This window comes from Phalacrocorax aristotelis, chromosome 6 (assembly GCF_949628215.1).
Source record: "Phalacrocorax aristotelis chromosome 6, bGulAri2.1, whole genome shotgun sequence".
Taxonomy (NCBI): Eukaryota; Metazoa; Chordata; class Aves; order Suliformes; family Phalacrocoracidae; genus Phalacrocorax; species Phalacrocorax aristotelis.
Genome location: NC_134281.1, coordinates 5889950 through 5911682, shown reverse-complemented (window position 1 = coordinate 5911682; position 21733 = coordinate 5889950). Strand labels below are relative to the sequence as shown.

Sequence of the window (21733 nt, the reverse complement as noted above, 5' to 3'; positions counted from 1 at the left end):
AAAGATTTCTTGATGAGAATATTATAGACGGTGCATGTTTTTGACATTAGCATTTTATTTGGATGACTAATCTTGCAGATGTGAAATTTTAATGAATTATTCATGAAAAATCTCTCCTCTGAAATTTCAGTTTGCTGCTAATGCTAGTTATTAAACATTTTATTTTTCTTTATAAAACTTGATGAAGAAAATAAATGTGTGCTTACTCGAAAGAAAAGAAGGTGGGTTTTTCCTTTAAAGTTTGTCTCGGGTGACAACCTGACTTGGGACTTTGTTCCTCGTGGTTTCGTGGACCAGGTGTTGACCCCGCAAACCCCCTTTTGCACAGGTACAATATGCGTTGCACCCTTCCTACCGAAGCCAGCAGCACCGCTCCCGTCAGGGCACCGCGCTTGGAAGGATTTGCACGATGAGGCCCCCAAACCCCTTCTCTCACGCTTTCCCCTTTGGAGTCCCGCGAGGAAAGCGAATACCCTCAACTCCTCGTGACCCTAATGGTCAAACGCCAACGGACTTTCTTGGAAAAGTGGATGAATTCTTCGAACGACAGCATCTTCCTCACTTCCAGCGCTCGAGCAACAAACGGCCGCCCTGCCCAGACGGGCCGTGAAACCGTTGCTATAATTAACCTTGCGGTTTGACGTGCTTGGGGGAGACCCAAGGAGAGCGACGAGACCGTCCATGAACGTGCTGGGACACGGGCGAGATGCGACCAGCTGCTCCACGGATCAGCGCTGGGGCCCGGGGCCTCAGGGGATGCGACACGGAGTCACCGCGGGAGCGGGGGGAACAGGGCAAGAACTTAGGACATGGCAACTTGCATTACCAGTGTGAACAACCAGCATTTTTATTGCATTTGAGAATGCTATAATGTCAGTAATTAGTACTGACTACACAACATTTTTTATTGTCTGTATCAACAGACATGGAATGATGGAATTACAGTTGATGTAAGGAATGAGTTTCTTTTAGGCCTTATCAAAAAAAAAAAAAAAAAAAAAAAAAAATCTTGTTACTGGCAGCACATACACACGAAGCACCATGCTAACAGTCTGGACTGTACCATTTTCATCAAGGCTTATGGGTAGAAGATACTTTGTTACCTGTTCTGGGCGCATTAAAATGCAGTCGTTAACTGCAAATTCACCTCGCAAGACTAGAATACTAAATGACTTCTGAAACATCTAAAAACTCACTCAGAGTTCATTAACCAAAGGTACCAAAGGATTTCAAAAGAGTTTAAACGCTTTTTTTTTGTTTTTTTTTTTTTTTTTCCCATGCTATAATGAACGTGAGAGCATTGGCGATCCGAAAACTACAATAGTTCAAAGTTATTTTAAAAAACTTTATGTATATATATTTATGTATGTATATATATAAAATATCTAATGATCTTCAATATTTGTAGAGCCAGAATCCCTGCCCCGGCCCCTTCCCGAAGCAGGAGCTCCGGGAGAGGGGAGGCGCAGGACCTGCGGCGGGACTCTTGCGAGTGAGAATCAAAAAAGGTAATATTTTTTGTGGTCACTTATTCTACATAAGCCTTGATTTTTCATTTCACTTCTAGTTGAATGCAGAAACCTAACAGGTTTTACATTTACAAACTTTTTTTTTTTTTTTTGTGGACAAGGAAGGCTTTGACTCTCATTCCTGACAGCGATTTACCTGATACATGGTACTACTTTCATAATGTACGCTTTTCTTTGAGAAAAAAAACATGTAACAAATTGTCTTTACATCTTGGCACCTTGTAAAGTTTTTTTTTTTTTTTTATACAAAAGTTCAATAGTTTGACACTCCCCATTATTAATCACTACTTCACTGATAAACTTTGAAAGTGTGACCCTGGAATTCATCATGCAAAATATTTACTGCAGCAGGAGAAAAACATTTTTTTTTTTTTTAAACGACTTTTTTTTTTTTTCCTTTCAAATATATGAACTTTGTTTAAGACAGCCAGAAAAGGCAGTGGTAAGATAACAGAAGGGGTGGGAAAGTATCAAAAAAACCAGCTTAAACACAAAAACTGTACAAAAATGCTTCGATCAATGATAACAGGAGAAAAAAAAAAATCTGTCAACTATGTTACAATTTAAAAGCTGAAAAAAAGAGTCAGGGATTTTCTCCCACATGTCAGCAAATGTCATCCAATATTCTTAAAGCAAGGATAACTAAATAAAATACATGTGCAGCGTATTCTGCAATTCCATTACATACAGTAGTTTTTTTTTTTTTCAAAGCTATTTTTTTAGTATAGTTAATATAAAGCAGTTGCACAAAAAGCAAAAGGTGTTTTGACAAACAGGTCTGCATTTATTCCTTTTGAGGAATGATATCTAAAAAAAAGGACCTTTCCACCTTTTCCTCCCTCCCCACCCTCCCCCCAAAAGACAAAGGCTCACACAGACACAGTGGGATATATATGTACAACATAATAAACCCCTCCCTAAAGAAGCAACTGTATATCCAAAGGGATACAGAATCAGAATTGTAAAAATCATAGGGAAGTTTGCTTGATGTAAAGCCTGAGATTTTCAGTTGGTTCTTCTGCAAGGCTGCGACACCTGCCAGATATGTTAAAATCTAATTTTTTCTTTCTTTTTCTCTTTTTTTATTTTTTTTATTTTTGCTACAGTCTTTAGACTAAGCATGCAAGACATACAACTAAGTGCAACTGAGTGAAATGTATTTTTTATTTACTCATTCCCTAACAGTTTGGACTGAGGTATGCGTACTAACAGTTTCTCATGCTGTTATCTTTACTCATGTCTAGCTACACATGCTGAGAATGAACTAATCTACCAGATTTTTATCCCCTTCTGAATACCGAACTAACCAGCAAACCACTCAGTTTAGAAGCACAGGGTTCAATTCTCATGATCCCCCATCTGGCTACCGCCGGCACGTCACGAAGCTGCCTGGATATAATTTAAATGAAAAAAAAAAAAAAAAAAAAAAAAATGTTTCCAATGACCACAGACTGCCCTTTTTTCTTTTTTTTTTTTTTGTCTTTTGAAATAGAAAGCAGAGTTGAATTTTATAAAAGTAACTGCCGATAAAAATTCTTGTACCAAAGCTTATGAGTGGACAGGAGTGTTATTTCCATATGAAAAATGCTGACCAAAAACTAAACAAAACTGAGCAGATGTGCCAAGATCAACCAAAACGAAAGCAGTCATCCTAGCACAGTCCCGAAACAGAAGTGGCACACAACCTGTAGAACCAAAGACCAAAAAAGTTTTTTTTTTTTTCATTTAATTCTAGAAATACTATTATGTGGTCCAGTTAAATTGTGGGAGCTTTTCTGTTCTCTTCTGTATTTTATTAAACTGTCTCCTTTATCTGATACTCTAATTTTCCGCGAAATAACTGTGTCTTTGCTTTCTCCAGCTCCCTTCTCATAGCTCCACCGGTAACACTGATTCCTAATTTTAGCCTCAAAAGCTCTCCTCGATTCCTCTTTACAGACTTCCATTTTGGTCACTGTAAAGAATTGCAAACAAAAAGTAACAACTTTGGTTCAGGCGCCTACTTGGCCTTCTAAATTTTCTAGAATAAAGGAGCAGTTTCCCTCTCAGGTTAGCAATAGCCCACATCTTGTCATTTCCCTCTAAATTCTTCAACCTCCCTTGATCAACAATAAGAGGATATTTGGCTTCATAAGATAAAGCATATAACAGAGAACATAATTTACCTTTGTGTAATATCTTTGGTAATTTTAGGAAAAAAAAAGGTACAAAGAAGAATATAAATTAAGCTCTGAAAGGCTTTTTGAAATAATAAAAAAGCTACAGTCCTACATAAATAAATGAGTGACGGAAAAGTGGTTGCAGAATGAAAATGTTTAGGTGTTTGGTGACTGAGGTTTACTGACCTATCGCAACAAATTTTGTATGTCATGTCTGCTTTGAAGAGCCTTGCCAGTTTTGCCTAACAAGCCCCGGCGCAAATTCTTTCCTAGATCTGCTCTCTCCTACGGCGAGGTTTCCATACTGGCTGGTGTGATATTGCATAACAATCTTAACTGCAGTACTGGATTTGCACAGCTGAAAATTAACACTTTAGCGTTAGTGGGGCTCCGTCCTTATTAACTCCCGTAACAAGTTCAATCTGAAATCTGATTTGCATTCAAACAGATTAATGCCACCAAGCAATCCTGAACTGATGTTTAACCGTGAAACATCACCACGTACAAGAACAATTTAATGAAGTCATCTTTCCAACCACTATTTGCAAATGCAAAAAGAAAAAAAAAAAATAAATTGTAATAACAAATGTATAGGTGCCCATCTCAGTAATCTTAGATATTCCAGAAAGATTTGTTGACCCATTAGAACTCGTGTTAAACAACCGAGAACTTGCCACGGTACTATTCATCCTCTAATAAAAGTGAACTCTGTTGGTGCTGCATATGTTTCTTTGTGCTGTTCAATTTTGTGGCATTTGCTAATATTCACCGTTGCTGCCAAAAAGAAAAACCAAACCAAACTGAAAAACCCAAAACCCCCCCCAAATATATTAAAAATACTGCTTTGTGGAATGAATCTGTGTTGCTTCCTACAGTGTTTCTATGTTCATCTGTCATTCATTCTCATTCTTGCAGTACTTCGTTCCTCTCTCTCCGTTGGACAACCCTTCCACATGTATAGTGCAGCATTTGGGACCTTTTCAAAAAACAACAACAGAAAAAAAGGAGACACCGAAATGGAATGTTTTCCATAGCTAAAGAAAACATGGTGGCATCTGAAGGAATCTGGAATGAATGACAGAAAAAACTACAAACAATTCAATGACATTCAGCTTCGTATAATAAAAACACCTATTAACATTCATCACAAAGTACAGAAAACGTTGAAGCCTCTGAGAGGCCCTGGGCCCAGATGAGGCCTGAGGTCAGAACTTAAAATGGTAGAGGAGAAGTGGGGTGGGGGAATAAAAGCAATACATCAAAAAGTTTGGGATAATTTTTTTTCTTTTAACCCCTCCCCGATATACACGCTCACACGCACACACACATATCCACACACGTGCACACACAGGCCTTCCCCATCCCAAATGGAAGCAAAAAAAAAAAAGGAACCAACCAAAAAAAAACAAAAAAATGGAGTAAAGGCAGTGATAATCAACATGCAGTACTGTGCAAATATGTTGTCCATTGGAATCCTTAAAATCTGGGCAAAGACTTGATCTGCAGTTCAGGTGTACATGCTCAGTTTGATGTCCTCAAGTGTCCAAAATTGGCAGGACCTGCAGTCCACAGCTGGCTGCTAAATGCAAGTGAATCAGTTTAGCAAATTTACAACACTGATGTTGACTGTAAGAGAGGAAAATCCCAAGTACCAAACAAGTCCATCCAATGCACAGAGTACAAATTCCTTTTTTCAACAAAAAGTAGAAAAATCAAAAATACTCCCAAATGGGATACTTGATGGCACTAAGAGTTAACATATTTCATAGTTGTCAAAGTGGACTGAGAATCCTCCAGACTGTACAATAATGGAGAGATTTCACAGCTAAGTTTGACGTGTTCCTCCAATCTTCATTCTCAGGATAACGATGTCAGACATACTCATTCTATGTCCTCATTTACAGGTTCATCTTCATAATCTCTGTCGTGATCAAAATCTGGACTGTGGTTGGCTGTTGTCACTAAGGATAGCGGGCCTTCATTTTCATCTGGATCTAACGGTTCTTCTTTGACATGCACGGGGTGCCTGGAAAACCAAAAATATGGTCAATCACCAAGTTGCTCGTTGAAGACCAGTTTTGACAGCTCGGGTGGTTTGGGGAGAAAGGCGAGGTGGCTTGGGCATTCAGACCCAGTGTGCCGGGCCTAGGACCTCCAGGTCACCAAGGAGAAGACCCTCAACCTCCGCGCCAGCCCCCGGAGCCAAGAGAAGGCCACGGTGGGCAGGCGGCGCTGAACTTCCCTGGGAAAACACTCTGGGAGGAGCACCTCGATAGGGTTTCCGTCTCGGGATTGAGAAAAAACGCTCTCAACTGACATATTAAGTTGATTAATACAATCTTTGGATAAATAAGCGGAATAAGCATCCGAACGGCAAAGCAGCAGTTTGCCAGCCCGCCGAGCCGGCGGAGGCTGGGCTAATCATCGCTCGCTGTGTGTGCGGCGTCTCTCGTTAACATGCAGAACCTGTGAGACAACTCTCCAGAGGACGACCCCAAGTGAGGTTCTATCATTAATCAACTTCAAGCAAACACAGCAAAGAGACACCATGATACATGCTTTAAACTCCAAATTAATGCATATTTTTACAAACTGTCAATAAGGGAAGAAAAGCCCTGCCAGGAAACACAAACAGAGAGGAAAAGGCTCGCTCAACACAACAATATGATAAGAAAGCACAGTCCTAACGAGAATAATAACACTGTCAGCTGTAAACAAGGCAGAACATGATCCCCAGCTCATGGTGGGCACAAGGATGTACTAAAGAGATGAGATCTGCCAAATTTCTCATTACGGCATAGCACATGAATAACCCGCAGGGGAGCGGGGCTTGGGCATTCAAAACGGGTATGATAACAATTGAAAAATGTTGTTCGTAAATCATATTTACAACAAATCCTATACAAATACAAATTACTTTTTTTTTTCCCCCTTTTTGTAAAGCAGCTTTTGAAATGTAAAATAGCCATGTGAGTCAATAGTGTCTTGTTGGTGGGACTTTATAGGGAAGTAGGATTTTATTGACATTACCAAGTATTAATAATGCGACACAGCAGTGGAGACCCTGTTTGCTTCCTAAATAATTGATGTTGTAGGCAATCCCTTAAAATAAAGTGTTAATGAGTTCAAGTCCCACTCTGTCGCTCATTGAGTTGATATCCACCTCCTCGAGTCTTGTTTTTTCCTCCACGCAGGCTGATTTAACCCTTTCACGTAGGCTACGTGAAAACATAACCCAAAGCGCACACCTTCATTTGTAAGAACTTTTTCTCTCCCTGCACGGCTTTGCTTTAAAATGAATGTTTTCAAATAGCTGCATTTTATTTTATTTTTTGTGTGGACAGAAATGACAGTACTGTTTGTACTCCGTTGCACTGATGGACAGCAAGAGTAAATCACCGGACAGGGAAAATGTGCTCAGTATCCATGTACAAGCCAAAGGCAACCCTGGCTGTTTCAAGTGACCAGGGTGAACTAGTTGTACGCTTACATAGTGTGCAAAGCTGTATCACACCCTCTTTATTTATTTCGGCTTGAGCCTGGATCAGTTTAGGAAGCATCTAACTTGCTGACTACACAACATTTTTAACGTGAGCTGCGAATGCCTTTCAACTGCATATTTCAACTTCTTGAGTGGTAAAGTGCTAGATCAATACTTAAGTATTAACTGCACCTTCCAGCCCATCCAACAAAGGGACGGTGGGAAGAAGTGATGCAGCATCCACGTACACACGCCTTTTCCCTTCAAATCCACAAATACGCGTCAAGACATCCCTGGGAGCAAAGAGGTTTCTCTGCATGTTGCGTGATTTTTGCAAAAATTACAAGGAGAGAGACATTGCTCATACCATTTTGACCTAATTATTGAAAAAGAAGGGGTAGAAAAAAGACTGGGAGGAGACAATTCAAATATCAGACGTTAAGAATTAGCATAAGCATGTAAATTGTCTCACAAATGGATCGTCACCTCAGAGGTGTGCACATACTAACTGTCCCGGTGGCTCGTGGCCCTAGCGAACATGAAACCACGCTGATTATTTGCAACTAGAAAAACTTACATTATGAATAGGCTGTGGGGCCCCTCACTTGGGAGAAAACACAAAATGAAAAACAGAAGAAAAAGGGGGAAAGAGTGGCTACATATAGAGACCGATTAAAGCATGTGCTACTCAGCCTTTATGGCAGTGATCTTTTTTACTGCTGTTTTAATTTAAAAGTCTTGCTTGTTGCCTTTCTGGTTTTGATGCTGCTGCTGCTGGGCTTTTTTTTTTCTTTTTTTAAAGTATTATTTTTGAAAACGCAGATGGGAGATTTTCAAAGGAGAGAGGAGAACACACATCGCTGGCAGCTGAGGTGGCCTCGGCGCATGTACAGGCGTTTCTCCAAAGGCTGTTCAGGGCCACGTCTCGGTGTCCCACCGCATCCCCGCACCACCTCGTGCTCAGCCAGAGGGCTGCCAGCAGATAAGACAGGTACCCGCTACGTTCGCAACCACCCAAAACGCTGTGAAAGCTCCTTCAAAGGTCCCTGAACTTTTCCAAAGCAAACTCTGCCCCCCTTCTGGTTTTGTTATGAAAGCAGGTGAAACCAGGTGGTTTTAACTGAGTTTCCCTTTGAGGTTTGGTGTGGTTCCCAGAAGTCAAAAAACACAAAACTTCAGGAGTGAAAAGCAAAGCAAGCACCAAGTTATGAAAAGGGCTGGCTCGACCCTGAGCGAGACAAAGCCGAGGAGGGCCACCGAGCCACGGGGAGGCACAGCCACGACAGCCTCCTCCAGCAGCTCACGTGTTGGACAAACATCAGACAGCGAGCTTGGCAAAAACTCCGGCCCCCAAATTAGGAGGGTTATCTGAGTAATACAACCCCTCCGGGGAGAGATCTGCATGGAAAACAACAACAACAACAACAAATTCAGCTCCTTGTGTCAGTGTTAACCACAAAGTGGCTTGCGAGGAGGAAACCTTACTGAATCCGTGATTTTGCTCAAACATTTCAGAGCGACTGAAATAAATAAGCCTAAATAAGCGCAAAGGCAAGGGGAGACCTTCATCTCTCTCAAGCCTGAATCTGTATTTACCGCCTCACCAAAAGCCCATACTGGGGAAGGAAAACTTCCTTTAGAGACTGAAGAATTCAGTCTCTTGAATTACAGAAAAGGTAAATGCTGGGCTAGGCAAAAAGGAAGGGGGGGGGGGGGGGGGGAGGAAAAAAAAAAACCCAGGGTTTCCCATTTCTTCTTTATAGTAGCAGAATTTCAGCACATTCCTTTTAAGTAGGCGCCTAAGACTCCAGAAGGGGTTAACAATAAATAACCTAGCTGAACACAGATTCCCCTTCTTTTCACATCTGAGTAATTCTTTTGTTTGTCCACTCTGGGAACAGAGGAGTTTTTAATAAAGCTGACTGTTGTTTAAAGCCACTGAGTTCTGGTGGTGCACACAGCATGGAGTAGTTTGCTTTGTGGCTACCTTTGGAGCATATCAGGATGAAAGTGTTATGTCCCCAAGCTGTAATTATGCGACTACTTTCTAGTGTTTCAAAAGGAGGGAGAGCGAAGGGGGGGGGGGGAAAAAAACCCTAGCCGTGGTTCAATGTGTCATAAAAAGGAAACGAACGAGCGGTAATAAGACTTCAGCTAAAGTGTTAGACTTCTTAGCTGTCATGTTAACAAGGTCCTTTAAACCTTACAATAAAGTTTAAAGCTTGATTTATTCTAATATACTGAAATTGTTTAAAAAATAATTTACATTATGACAAGGAAATCTGTTCTGAAAAAAAAAACCCTGAAAATGTCATTAACAAAGCAGGCTTACGGAAAATAAGAGGTTGCGTGGCGTCTGGAAATCTGCTGTTGATTCATGATTTTATTTGGTAAACAGGGTAAACCCTGGGACGTGTGAATGGTGCGCTGGCTTTAGATCCCTTCAAACTACTGAGAAACACCATTTTAATGGGGAATCTCAGAGGCTGGTATTGGAACATCACCCCGCCACAATTTACTTAAGCAAAAAGAAATGTTCAGCAGAGAACACATATATTATCAATTCTGAGAAAATGAAAACACTCAGGAAACAATCATTTCCATATTACAACAGAAAATTGGATTTTCTGGTGAATAATGAAAATGAGGCATCCCTCCCCCCATCCTCCTCTCTCTCCCGTATTTGTTCTGTGCCCCTCACCTTGGTATCAATGTGCTAAGAGATGATTATTAAGTGCAACAAAGGCCATGGCTACGCACTGTTCTGGAAGATGTCCTAGCCTGTTTTAACTCGGTTATTTTTCCTTCCTCGCAGTCTCTTCAAAGACAACGAAACCTTAGGTGAAATGAGAAGTGCATGAACTACACTAGCCTTGAACTTGCAAAAAAATAATTACTTGGATTAACGCAACATCATAAACGTTCATCCCTGCCTGTTAGGCCAAGAGAAACCCTTGGGAGAAGTCTTGCTTCTGGAGGAAAGCCACGTCCCTCCACTCCTCCTTCGCGGCGGCCCTGCGTGGTCACGGGCAGAGGATAACAAATTGTGACTAGAACTGCCTCAAGATGAATCCGTTTGTGAGAGACGGAAAGTGTGTCATGCACCGCTACTTCGGGAGAGATAATTAATACTGCACAAACAATCACTGGAAAAGCTAAACACATTATTTGAATGTTTTGAAGTAAATGGTAAAAGACAATGTTTAAATTAATTATTAATTAAAAATGAATGCTGCCATCTTTAAAGATTTTTTTTTTTCCCAAGCACTTTGTGCACTGATTTAAAATGCTGCGATATCAAAGTACCCACAGCCTCAGATTCCTCCGTGCCCCCTCCCCTCTGACAACACATTATGCAGGTGGGAAACTTTTTTTTGCCATTAAATGCTAATTAGTTTCACAACTAATTACTATCGTGGTATTAGGTTAATGTTTTTCTACTTTTTGATTTAGACTTACTTTTGTAAATCCCTTATTCAAATTACTTTGAAGTAAAAGACTACAAATTAGTTCTCTTTTTAATGCGTAATGTGAGCCGTGGCAAGTCAGCCAGTAATTTTACAGCCCGTTTTAAGGAACAGGCAGAAGAAAGGCGGCGCGGCTCTCGCACGCGGCCCCTCGCGCAGGTAGCCAACCGCTCCGTAGGGTTTGTAGAGAACTACAAGACTTATAAACTCCAGCTTCCTCGCCAGCTGCCAATTACCCGGCATGTAATTTGAGGGGAGGGGGGAATTTACAGCTTTGCAAACTCACTCTGTCACCCCATAAATACCGAACACACCCATCGGGGCATCGCACCCTTCCTGCCTTACCCTTTCCTGTGCCAGCTCGCTGCCCGGATGCCATTCCCGTTGAGCAGGGACGGCGATCCCCCATTACTTCATGCGGTTATATATGCACTCATTATACTGCCGTCTGGTGCTATAATGCTCCTATTAATTCTCCTTTTGATATTTTAAGAGCAATCTATAAATCACGCAGACCTTCACGTGTGCCATCGTTAATGCTTAGCAAGGCTGTTGTGCATCAAGTGGTTTTGTTCTCTTCTAGACCTGCCAAACAAGCCCGCTTCTCAGCTCCGCCCCATCGGCACGCTTGTTGCGTGGACCGAAGGGGAGAGAGATCAGACTTTTCTTCTCCAAGAAAGGAGTTGCCTATGAGGTTTTGCAAGGCTTAAAGAAGAGAATTGCGAACAAGTTAACACTTTTACAGCTCTGTGTGCTTGTCAGACTGCATTGAGCTGACCGGTTTTATGCGGAAGTTGGTAAATGGCCCTTTTATGTTCTAATCAACCTAAGCACGTCCCCAAACGGAGGCGTCTGCTCTTGCTGCTCCATCCATGAACCGCAGGAACAAACCGCGAAGGCCTCCAGAGCTGCGCTTCAGCAGATGGCAACACAATGCCTAAAGCCACGTGCGTACTTACATTGCTTGCATAGGGGAACGTCCTGGACTACTGTCACTCCCGTTACTGTTCGTATGCTCCATTGCACCATTAAGCTCTTCCCTCATCGCGTTGGCTAAATTGCCCAGAGTGGGATTTCCCATGGAAGCAGTAGTGTATAGAGGTATACTGTTCTCAGCCATTGAAGCCTGCCAAGGACACAAACAAACATATGAAGAGCCATGACTAACGTTTTTATATGCTGCACAACACGCTCACTTATTCCAAAGCATTCTTCACATCTACATTATTTGCAATTACCATTTTTTTAAAATATTGTGCTTCCTGATCAGTATTACCCTGACTCCACCAAGGGAAATTTAACATCTTTTACATCTGGGTTTAAGCATTCATAGCTGTATTGGCTTGTGAGAGGATGGAGCTTTCCATTCCCTATTTGGAATTACACCCCCTGGAAAAAAATAAAACGTCCTTTTCCTATTTTCATTTTGCAAGATTATGTCTGGGGCTTTGGGTTTTCTTGTGGCTTAAGTCCGGGTTTGGGTTTTGTTTTAATGAAACGGGGAGAAAAATCACACGTTGCTGAGCTGATAACCCCTTCCTACCAGAGCAAACGGGCACCAAGCGGGAGGGCGGCGTTACCGAGTTTGTTTTTAATCATGACCCAAGTACGAAGCTGTGGTTAGCACTAACTGGATCAGTCCAAGTTCCACTCATCTGCCTAAGAGTTGAACCAGTCCATGGGAAGTTTTTTAAGCCTCAGCAACTCAGCTCTTACCTTAGCTATTGCAGATCTGACCATTTTATTTCGATTTTTCCTTGTTCTAAAGAAATACCATGCAGAGGCACACTGGAGTTAACTTTCTAAATGGAAATCTTTGTAGGAAGAGAATGAACTGTTAAATATTTTCCTTCTGATTCCCACTGTTCTGCCTCCTAATATTTACTGCGTGTCAGCATTAGCTCATGTTGACGGCACAGTCCGGTGCCCGGCGCAGCAGCAGCGGGAGCGCAGAAGCCCCGAGCCCCGGAGGAGCCCAGCGTTCGGTGGGGACGGGATGCACGGCTTTCCAAGGCCGTAGCGCCCAGGGACTCGAAGGACGTTTAACCATTTCACCCATCCCAGCCGGATCTGGCTGACATCATCCGCAGCTCCCTGAGCCGTGTCAGCGCCGGAGAGCCACAGACGCTGGCTCGGCAGCGCTCGACCTGCTCCGGGGGGAGGTCAGCCGGCTGTGGTGGCGGAGCCAAAAAATCCATCAGACTCCAGGTCTGCATGATGCAAACGCTGCCCGTGGGAGGGGAGTTCATGCAAACGCACTCCCCACTGAACGCTCTCGCCTGCTCCTAATTCGTGGGACAAAACTCCTTGCTTGTTGCCGTCCGAGCCTGCAGAGTTGTTCCCAGGCAAGTACAGCCAGAGACTGGGCAGGGGGAGACGAGATGGGATGGGGGAGGCACTACTAGCCCTGACTGCAGCATCTTCAGGAGCACGGCCCCTTTTATTCTTCCTTACGTTGACCTCTCCATGTGCAGCCCTATGTGTCACACGTGATTACAAAAGCTATTCTAACAGGGAGGATTATTTTTATCTTCTTGATTCAACAACCGGCAAACTCATTGTGATTAGGGGATGCAAAGAATGGTTCACATTTCCTGCGCTTGGGAAAATAATGACTCAAGTTCTTCACCCATAGTGATAACTTGTAATTGCAGTAAAGCAATTTACTGGGGGAGAGGTGGAACACAAGGAGTATCTGCTATAAAGATAATAATAGGGGAGGGGGTGTTTTGGGAGCCCCCGGCGACCCACTGGAAAAAGAGAGCGCTGGTGGGAGCTGGAGTCCCCATACCTTCCGCACAGAGAAGGGGGAGAAGGCTGCTGCTTCTCCCTGGCCGCGAGGGAAAACAGATGGAGGAGACATCCGAGGTGTCTGGGTGAAGGAGAGGGGTGGCAGAGCCACTCCACAGGAGAAGAAAACCACAGCCTGGCATCCCGGCAGCACGCAGCACACCGCGCCGTCCCCTGGCCGCTGTGCTCACGGGGACGTGCAAAGAGCTGGTCTTTGCAAAAGCCAGGGCAACGTTGCTCGTTAATTATTAATTAGACTGCACATAGGCACTGGCAGGTAAAGCGGCCATGTGTCCTAGGAGGAAGGTTATTGCCCAAGCCAGGTCCGAACTGCCCACGCAGCATTGGCCACCCGCACGGCTTCACCCACACCCCCCCATACAGCACCCGAGCATCCAAAATCCAACGGGGCGGGGGAGGGCAGTGAGGAACCTGGGCGTATAACCTTAGGCGTTTTCAGTCTGAACAAGGACCTGTCTCAGTGCAATCAATATTGCTCACCCCCATTTCTTACGGGGGCCACACAAGCCGTAGCAGATCTGGCCCAGGCCCTTCTCTCCATCCACTCAGTTCACACGGTGCCACGGGAAGGGCACGAGTACGCACCACTTCCAGGAAAAGCGGGAAATGGAAGCAGTTTGGAGGTTATCACAAAAGACAAGAATGGATGGAGATGACGACAACGACACGTGTTTCAGAAATAAAACATGAACAGTTCCGTATGATAAGCATATTAATTGAAATTAGTCACATAGTTAACAATGTGAAGAAATGCAGGATCATTTCGTTTTTGCCTTTCAGCCTCATGAATGTAAAATGTGCTTGTAATCTTAATACTATTCAAGAGACAAAGCAGTCTTTAAAAATCACACTTCACAAGACTCAAGGGAAAATAAGTTACTAATGAATGGTATTTACAGTTGCTTCATTTAAACATGCTTTCATTTGCTTTTCAGAAGTTACTGCATAAACTCAAATAATTAGAAGAAATGCAGAGTATAGTTTTTCTCCTAATCATCTGTTTCTTGGTTCTGAAAAGAGACGGCTGCTAAACCCTCCACAAAACACGGTCACCCAAGCAAATACCCATGGCCATCAGCGAACTTCTCGAGAAGCAACTCTCAACAACCAAGCAGGGTGCAACCAGGCGCCGTGTCGCCTCCCAGGTTAATTCACACGATACGGAACAGGCTCGAACCTCCCCCCAAACACACACGTGCCCCCCCCCCCCGCAAATTCAGGGCATGGTATTGCATTTGGATCTTTGGTTCATGTAGCAAATGCTGACTTTACCTGGGGTTTCCAAGATAGACTCAGGAATTCATGGGTGGGGGAGGAAATGCCAGCGTGACACACAGCACATGAAAAGGGCTGGAGACGCGCACACTTTTAGGCTGCAAGTTATTAATTGTGCACCGACACTTTGTGTGTTTTTGCATAATGAAAAACCAGAATTTTTGTCTTATAATTACAGTCCAGTTTAAACCAATAAAAATGATCTTTTTTCTTCTATAGGAATTGCGACATTTATTTTTTACCAACAATAGAAAGATATGCAAAAATAGCCCTTAAAAGAAAAGGGGGAAAAATGATCTGCTTTCTCTTTAAACCCATGAACAATAGAAGGTCACGTGCCGCAGTATCCTATCATTCAGCACATTAATAGCTGTGCTAGAGTAATTACACTTGTGGTATTTTTGCCTCAAGTGAAATTCTGAAATAAGAGGATGGAAATTATGATACTGCTGATAAATATTAATAAGTGAACTTTTAATTTTTTTGCCACAATATTCAAAATGCTAAGCATCTAGCTAATGCTGAAGCAGCCTGATATGTGTTTGCCTCCAGGGACTATGATGCTTTATGCACTTAAGAAAAAAGTTTAACGGAATTAAAATTTAATATCTAATTAGAGCAAGGCTAATATATTTTGAAATGAGTGGGGAAGACACACGCCTCTGTTGCATATTTGCTACAGTCATTAATCTTACCTGTAAAGCAGCATTGAGAGGTGTGCAGTAGGTGTGGCTGGTCTGTATGTTTTTAATAAGAGAAGGGTTACTGCATAAGAAAAACATAAAAAGGAGAGTTAAATGCAACCAACTTCTGTGCGAGCATTTCAAGCATGTAATGCTTCCTCCCACACCAGAAAACTAGTGCTGAGACTGTTTTTCCACACAAGTTCTCTTTCGCTTCTCGTTTTCTTTTTTTTTTTTTTTAATTTTATTTTAAGAAAATATCTGAGTTTTAGGCTATGGTTATCATATTTGCCTTTACTAAATAAGGAACATCATTATCTCTCGACGTTACCTCGCCATGTGTTCTACTACCCTGCGTTAGTAGCGCATCTTGGCATCTCTGCGCATTTTAGCTGCGTTCAGGAGATATTCTCCAGTATTCGTCGTGTCTGGGAGCCCGTTACCGTGTAAAGGTCCATCATGAGGAGGCTATGATCAAAAGCATCATGGGACATTTTAAATACTACTTCACGCAAATTATTCTGCAAGTCGCTGGCAGCGGAGCCGCTCGCGATGGAGCAGAGGGACGGCAGCGAGAAAGGATTTGAGCCACGTTATTTGCTGCCAGGCAAACGGTGAGGGGTCCCGGTGAGGGCTGCCTATGCCATCGCCCCAAACACTGCGGGGTTGTGGGCACGGAGGTACGACGGTAGGTAGTGCGCACCGCAGCAGAACGGTATGCACCATGCGAAGAAACATGTTGCCCTAAAGGCTGTTTTAATAAAAAATATTCTGGTGTGCTATTCTGGACCCTTACTTTAGTCATCTTAAGCTTACATAAGGGGCCGGATTTGAGGAAAATGAATGCCAAGCGTATCTGCTTTCTCTTTAGCAGGCATCTAAATATCACTGGTTCCACCAGAGGGGAAGGAAAGAATGAAAAATTATTGAATACAAAATAGATAAAAAGTGCCAATGCAAAAAATCTCCAAAAAGTCTTATTCCTCACTGGGTTTTGGGTTTGTTTTGTTTTGTTTTGTTTTTCATGTGGGAGTAAATCATGGTGAGAAGAGTCTTAACTGAGCCCCTCCCACGGGGACCAGCAAGGATCCGTTGTCCTGGAGAGATGGCCTTCGAGAAAAGGTCAAAGAAAATTGCTTTGGGAACCCGAGGAATATTTGTGCATGGTTGTTGTAGACACAGGATGGCCTGTCGATTATCATCTTTACAGCTAGTCTCGCTGCACTTTTCAAACGTTATAAAGTTAATTCAGTGTTTCTGTCTCAAAGCACCTTACACTATTTCTGATTAAGAGTTGCAAACCAAGGCATACAACTGAAAGCAAAGGAAAATTATCAGAATTAAGACTTATCTGAAGCCTTTCCTGGCATATATCTGTCTTCCTGACAGGCCTACAGCAGCTTATCTGCACTAGCATGGATAATTATTTTAGTCTATATTGCACTATAAACAAATGCTATAACAAACATGTCAAAGTAGCGTTATTACTACAGGCATTTGGATTATCAGAGTAGGACACACAAAATACACGTAGCAACCAAAAATTTAGTTTCTTTAGCAGCAAAGGTGATGTCACTATTTCGTGAAATGCAAGTCTACATGAGATGGGTAAATCATGCAAAGCAAAGCAACAGCAGAAAAAAAAATTAAAGCAAGTAAAAGCTCTTACTGTGCAACAAGCTCGCCAAAGTTTTCATCAGGGCAGTATTTTCGAGGACGGCCTCGTTGAATATGACGGCCACGTTTAAACTCTTCATCATCAACAGTCCAAAAGGACCCAAACTCATCCTCTACTCTGATAAAGCACTTATGCAGTGAGAGGTTGGTGCGAATGGCACCCTGGGACAAGAGCAGCAGCAAAGGAGATGAAGTGGAAACAAAGGGACACGGGATCGGGGACAGAACAGACATCAAATACAGGGAAAAGGAAAAAGAAAATAAAATGCAATAAGCATAAGCAAATGGTTTGTGAGGGTTAATATGCATTGCCACCTAAAAGCTACTAGCATGTGATGCAACAAACACCAAGCAAGCAGGGTCAGGGTACTGGTGGGCATACAAACAGTAGTGATGAGATGTTTGTCTTGGTTTCCCTTAACTGAAACAATGCGAAACCACCTGTGGTTGGTCTAACATCAGCTAGCAGCCAAAAGCCTCTACGTTAAACTGTAAGCATGATCCAAGCTAGGCTAAGAAGTTCAAACATGGTGGACATACCCACTGATCTTTTGTGGCCTTCGTTTTTGGAACTCTAGTTCATCCACTGTCCATACTGCCCCTTTAACGTTTTCTACTCGCACAAAACACTTGTGAAGACTAAGATTATGACGCACTGCATTCTGCAGCAAGTATAAAAGAGAAAACATTCAAAAACCTTCTATGAGAAAATGCTCATCATTGTCCAAGAACAGCAGCACAGTCAGCTTGACAGTCCTCATTTTGCAATGTTAAGCCCCTTCCCCTCCCCGCACCCGCTTGCCTTCCCCGGCTCTTTACATCTTATTTTTGCAAAGACAAAATAAATATAAAAGCTTAAACCCAAGATTAGAAATTCAAGTTATTCTTATCAATTATCCCCAGTGTGAACGAGAACAGCCATCGTCTTAAGCATGCATGTTGTATAATACAGCGCATCTCATAGAGAACACAAGAGGAACATCACTTTAACATTTTCAAAACAAATATATACGCTCTGCAAAGACAAACTTGTCCTCTCCTGGAAAAGAAAGCAGTTAGAAAGAACAGAAGGGATTTCATGTAAGTACAGACGGCTCAATTTAGCAGGGAGGCACTGGAGCTGGTGTTGCTGCGGTTTCCCACAGCTGGGCTAATGCGAATCAGGTGCTGAATCTCCTTCCACACCCACGGCACGGACCCGGGGCTCGGCAGCACCCCACCGGCCAGCACGGCACTGACTCCTGCCTCCGCGGCTTGCTCTTATATGGAAGTTGGCTCCTATTTCTGGCAGACTACTGTACTGACTGATCTGAGCCTCTGCCAAGTGCAAACATGAGGAGGGCTCTTCGAAACAAAGTGATAATATCCCCACAGCTCATCACCCAGAGGGACCTGTGCTCATGGCATCCGATGCTCAGATGTCCTCTCTGCAGCTTGGCGCTGGGGAAGGATGAGCCCCACCAACCCCTCCGACGTGCTCGGACCTTTGCTGAAGCCGGACATAACGACACCTCGCCCTGTCACGGCAAGCTGTTGGCTCTTCTGTGCCCGCTCCCTCTGAATCGGTGCCGAGAGCCTTGTTACTCCTCAAACGGAGTACCACACTCCTTCCTCGTCTTATGAGTTTCCTGAGCAAATACCCTACTACAAAGCCACTCGGATTTGTACACGGAGCTTGTCCCCAGCACCGCTGAAAGGGGCTTGGTAAACAGGGGAAACAGAAGCAGCCATTTGCTGAAAATATGCAGGCGAACAAACTCCATCCATCATCACTGGCACCATTGATTTAGTCAATCTGGTTGACTCGTTAGCAGGCACAATGCCAGCCAAACACATGGCCTGGGTCTAGGCAACCAAGAGACTACAATTTTTTTTCCTTCCATCGTCATTGTCGTCTTTTTTTTTAATGAACATCGGGTCTGGATGGTGAAAGGGAGCTCTAATCATGAATGTCTAAATCACTGTGCAAACAAAGGGTACGCACAGTGCATTTGTCATGTAAATTAAGAGGCAGCGGTGTGTGTGCCTGGGAGGGGAAGGCTAAGAGTCTTTTGCTACTTTTCGGTTTGCCTGCAATCGCCAGCACAGTCCCCACACTCCCGTCCCCCGTAGAGGGGAAGAGTCAGGGCTCGAATGCCTTTTCTCAGCAGACGCTGGAGTGCACACGTGCTTCCTCAGGCTGTAGGTGCCCAATCCCGGCTCTACGGCAGGGTCCGGGCGCTTCGGCTTTTCCACATTGATCTGCTTGTGAACTGGTGGAAAAATAAAGCTTGAACATGCTTCTCTTCTCAGCAAGGCAGAAAGCTCGCAGAAAGTCAACCTGTCCATCAAGGCTGCTTCTTTCCGCCCTTACTTTCTTCTGGTTTTATTTTTTAATGATCCTTTTTTGTCCCTTCCCACCCCTCCCAGATTTCACTAGTTTTGAGATTTTTTGGCAAAATCCCTGATTTTGAGGTGGAGGAAACATGCAAACGCCCTGCACCTTACGGGCTAAAATCAGCTAGCTCAGCAACTGCTGGTGGGTGCTGCACTAGTGCAACCCGACACAGGGCTGCCGGCCCACATCTGGGTAACTCAGGCAGTTTCCTGTGAAAATGGGAACACTGTCAAGTCTGGAGCAAAATGTAAGAATAATAACGCTATTTCCCCCAGTGAAAGCTGATCTTGTAGTTCATACAGCAGTTGATCAAACGCACACAGCAAAGTTCAGCGAAGTGAGTCCTCGGAGTTTGTAAATAGTCTCTAAATACACGGTTGAGCAGAAATATTTGTGGTGTTCTTTAAATAAATTTAATGCCGGAGAAATACTTCGCAGTCTGTTCTTGCTTTCTTGAAGCCAGTGTGCAATTGATGGTTAAGGCTGCTGGATCGGGCTCTTGCTGGATACATTGAGACAGACAAGTTGAATATTTGCAAGACGTCCATGAAGTGTTGCCCCAGAAAAAAAAAATGTTTTCTTTCCCCTGCCTCTGGATACTTGCTATCTAACAGTTTTATTTGAACAATACCCCAACGTTCTGGAGCCACACCTGCAGCCTGTGCCTCATGGCTGCGACTCAGTGCCAGCAAATTACTCCAAAAAACGAAAAGCAAACAGACATTGCCTCTGACCTGTCAGAACCAGTTCACAGCGCTCCCCCAGCAATCAGCTTAACAGAAAAATTAGGAGCTATTATTGTAAGATTATATATTTACCTTGTTAAAAATATTTGTATGCAAGCCACTTTTGCAGAAAAATTACCCTGAACATGCTTGAATGTAGTAAATGAAAGGGTTTGTTATTTTAATAACTGCTCAGGCTCTGCTGTACTGCATTTTGGGAGAGAGGTTCATTTTTTTAAAAGTCTTTATTCCTGCACTCTTCTGTGTTTTTGAAAGAGGGCTCAGGGAAGCTTGCCCACACCAAATCCTGACCCTAAACTTGGGGCACACTGACCCAAACGCCCCCTAAGCATTAGCTGAAGGTGAGCGCAAATCAGCACGTATATATTCACATTATTCTGATTCTGCAATTAGCCCCTTGTGCTTGTTCTGCGCCCCGTGGGCTTCCCGCCATGCCAATCCAGAGCTGCGTTTTCATCCCTGCTGTTCCTAAGGGCTGGCATAAATCTGAGCAGTCTTCAGCACGAAAACCTCCACTACTTCAAGCGGTTGGTTGCCAATTTTGCTAGCGCTGGTGGAACTTGGGGTGAAGCTTCTCTTCCCAGGTAGGTGAAGCAGGACCTGAACACCTGCGCAAGGTCAAGGTATCCAGGAGGGGTCTCTAAATGGTACCTGCCCCCCCTCCCCAGGACACACCTTGCCACTCCCGCAAGCCTGAATTCCTGCAGCTCAGCCTCTCTCCTCCTCCTCTGCAGAAGCACGCCGTAAGTGCACATGGCTTCTGGGACTGGATTTTATGCAATGCACAAAGCTAATTCCTAAAACTAGCCTCGCAGGAGATATGGCCGGGGCTCCCACTCCCCCCTCCATTTCCCTTCCCTTTGCTGCTGGAATTAAATAGGATTTTTACTTTAGCACCCACACCTGCAGCTGCTGAAAAGTCCTACTGGAACCACTCCAGCAGCAAAAGACAGGCAGGTCTAAAAGGATCTTAAATCAGGGAAAGTTAATTTCCTTTCTGGATAGTGAGGAAGCTGCAAAGTGAAACACTGCTCATGTTTTCCGACTGCAGTGAAGAATCCAAGCAGCAATCACAAGACTTTTCCTGAACCTAAGAGCTTCTAGACCAAGGTTGAAAATGTACAAAATTGCGCCGGGATCTGAATTAAAAGCAAAACATGCTACTAAAAAAACCCAAGCTAACTTCCAAGGACCATTTTTAGCTTCATCCTCTGAAGGAATTAATCCTAAATGCAAGCTGAGACAGGAAAAACAGAAAGAGCTGATGAAACAGCATGTATGGGACATATTCATCCTACCTTGTCATTTGAGGTAGTTTGAGAGGAACAGAGCTGTCTAGATTGAGAGAGGCTCAAAGTACCGGGGGTGCAATTTTTACAGCGATACAAGATCCTGTTATTGGATTCATTCATTTGTAACTGCACTAGCTTCGGAAGCCAGTGTGGCTATTAGGATGGTCTATATAAAGGAAGCATTGTCCCCCCAAATATAAAATGAAATTAACCCCCCAGACCTCTTATCTAACAAT

At 43.4% G+C, this 21733-nt stretch overlaps 1 protein-coding gene across 22 annotated transcripts in view; it reads right to left on the bottom strand.

The window, feature by feature from the left end:
- Positions 1-822: 822 nt before the first annotated feature.
- FOXP1 (forkhead box P1) overlaps positions 823-21733 on the bottom strand; it is a 390881-nt gene continuing 369970 nt past the window's right edge. For all 22 annotated transcript variants that reach the window (XM_075095656.1, XM_075095655.1, XM_075095666.1 and 19 more), the window contains 4 exons: positions 17623-17744; positions 15418-15487; positions 11596-11762; positions 823-5714 (listed from right to left, as the gene is read on the bottom strand). In XM_075095656.1, coding sequence (XP_074951757.1) covers positions 5570-5714; positions 11596-11762; positions 15418-15487; positions 17623-17744 — 504 coding nt within the window. In that variant the 3' untranslated portion in view covers positions 823-5569. The remainder of the gene's footprint in view (positions 5715-11595; positions 11763-15417; positions 15488-17622; positions 17745-21733) is intronic.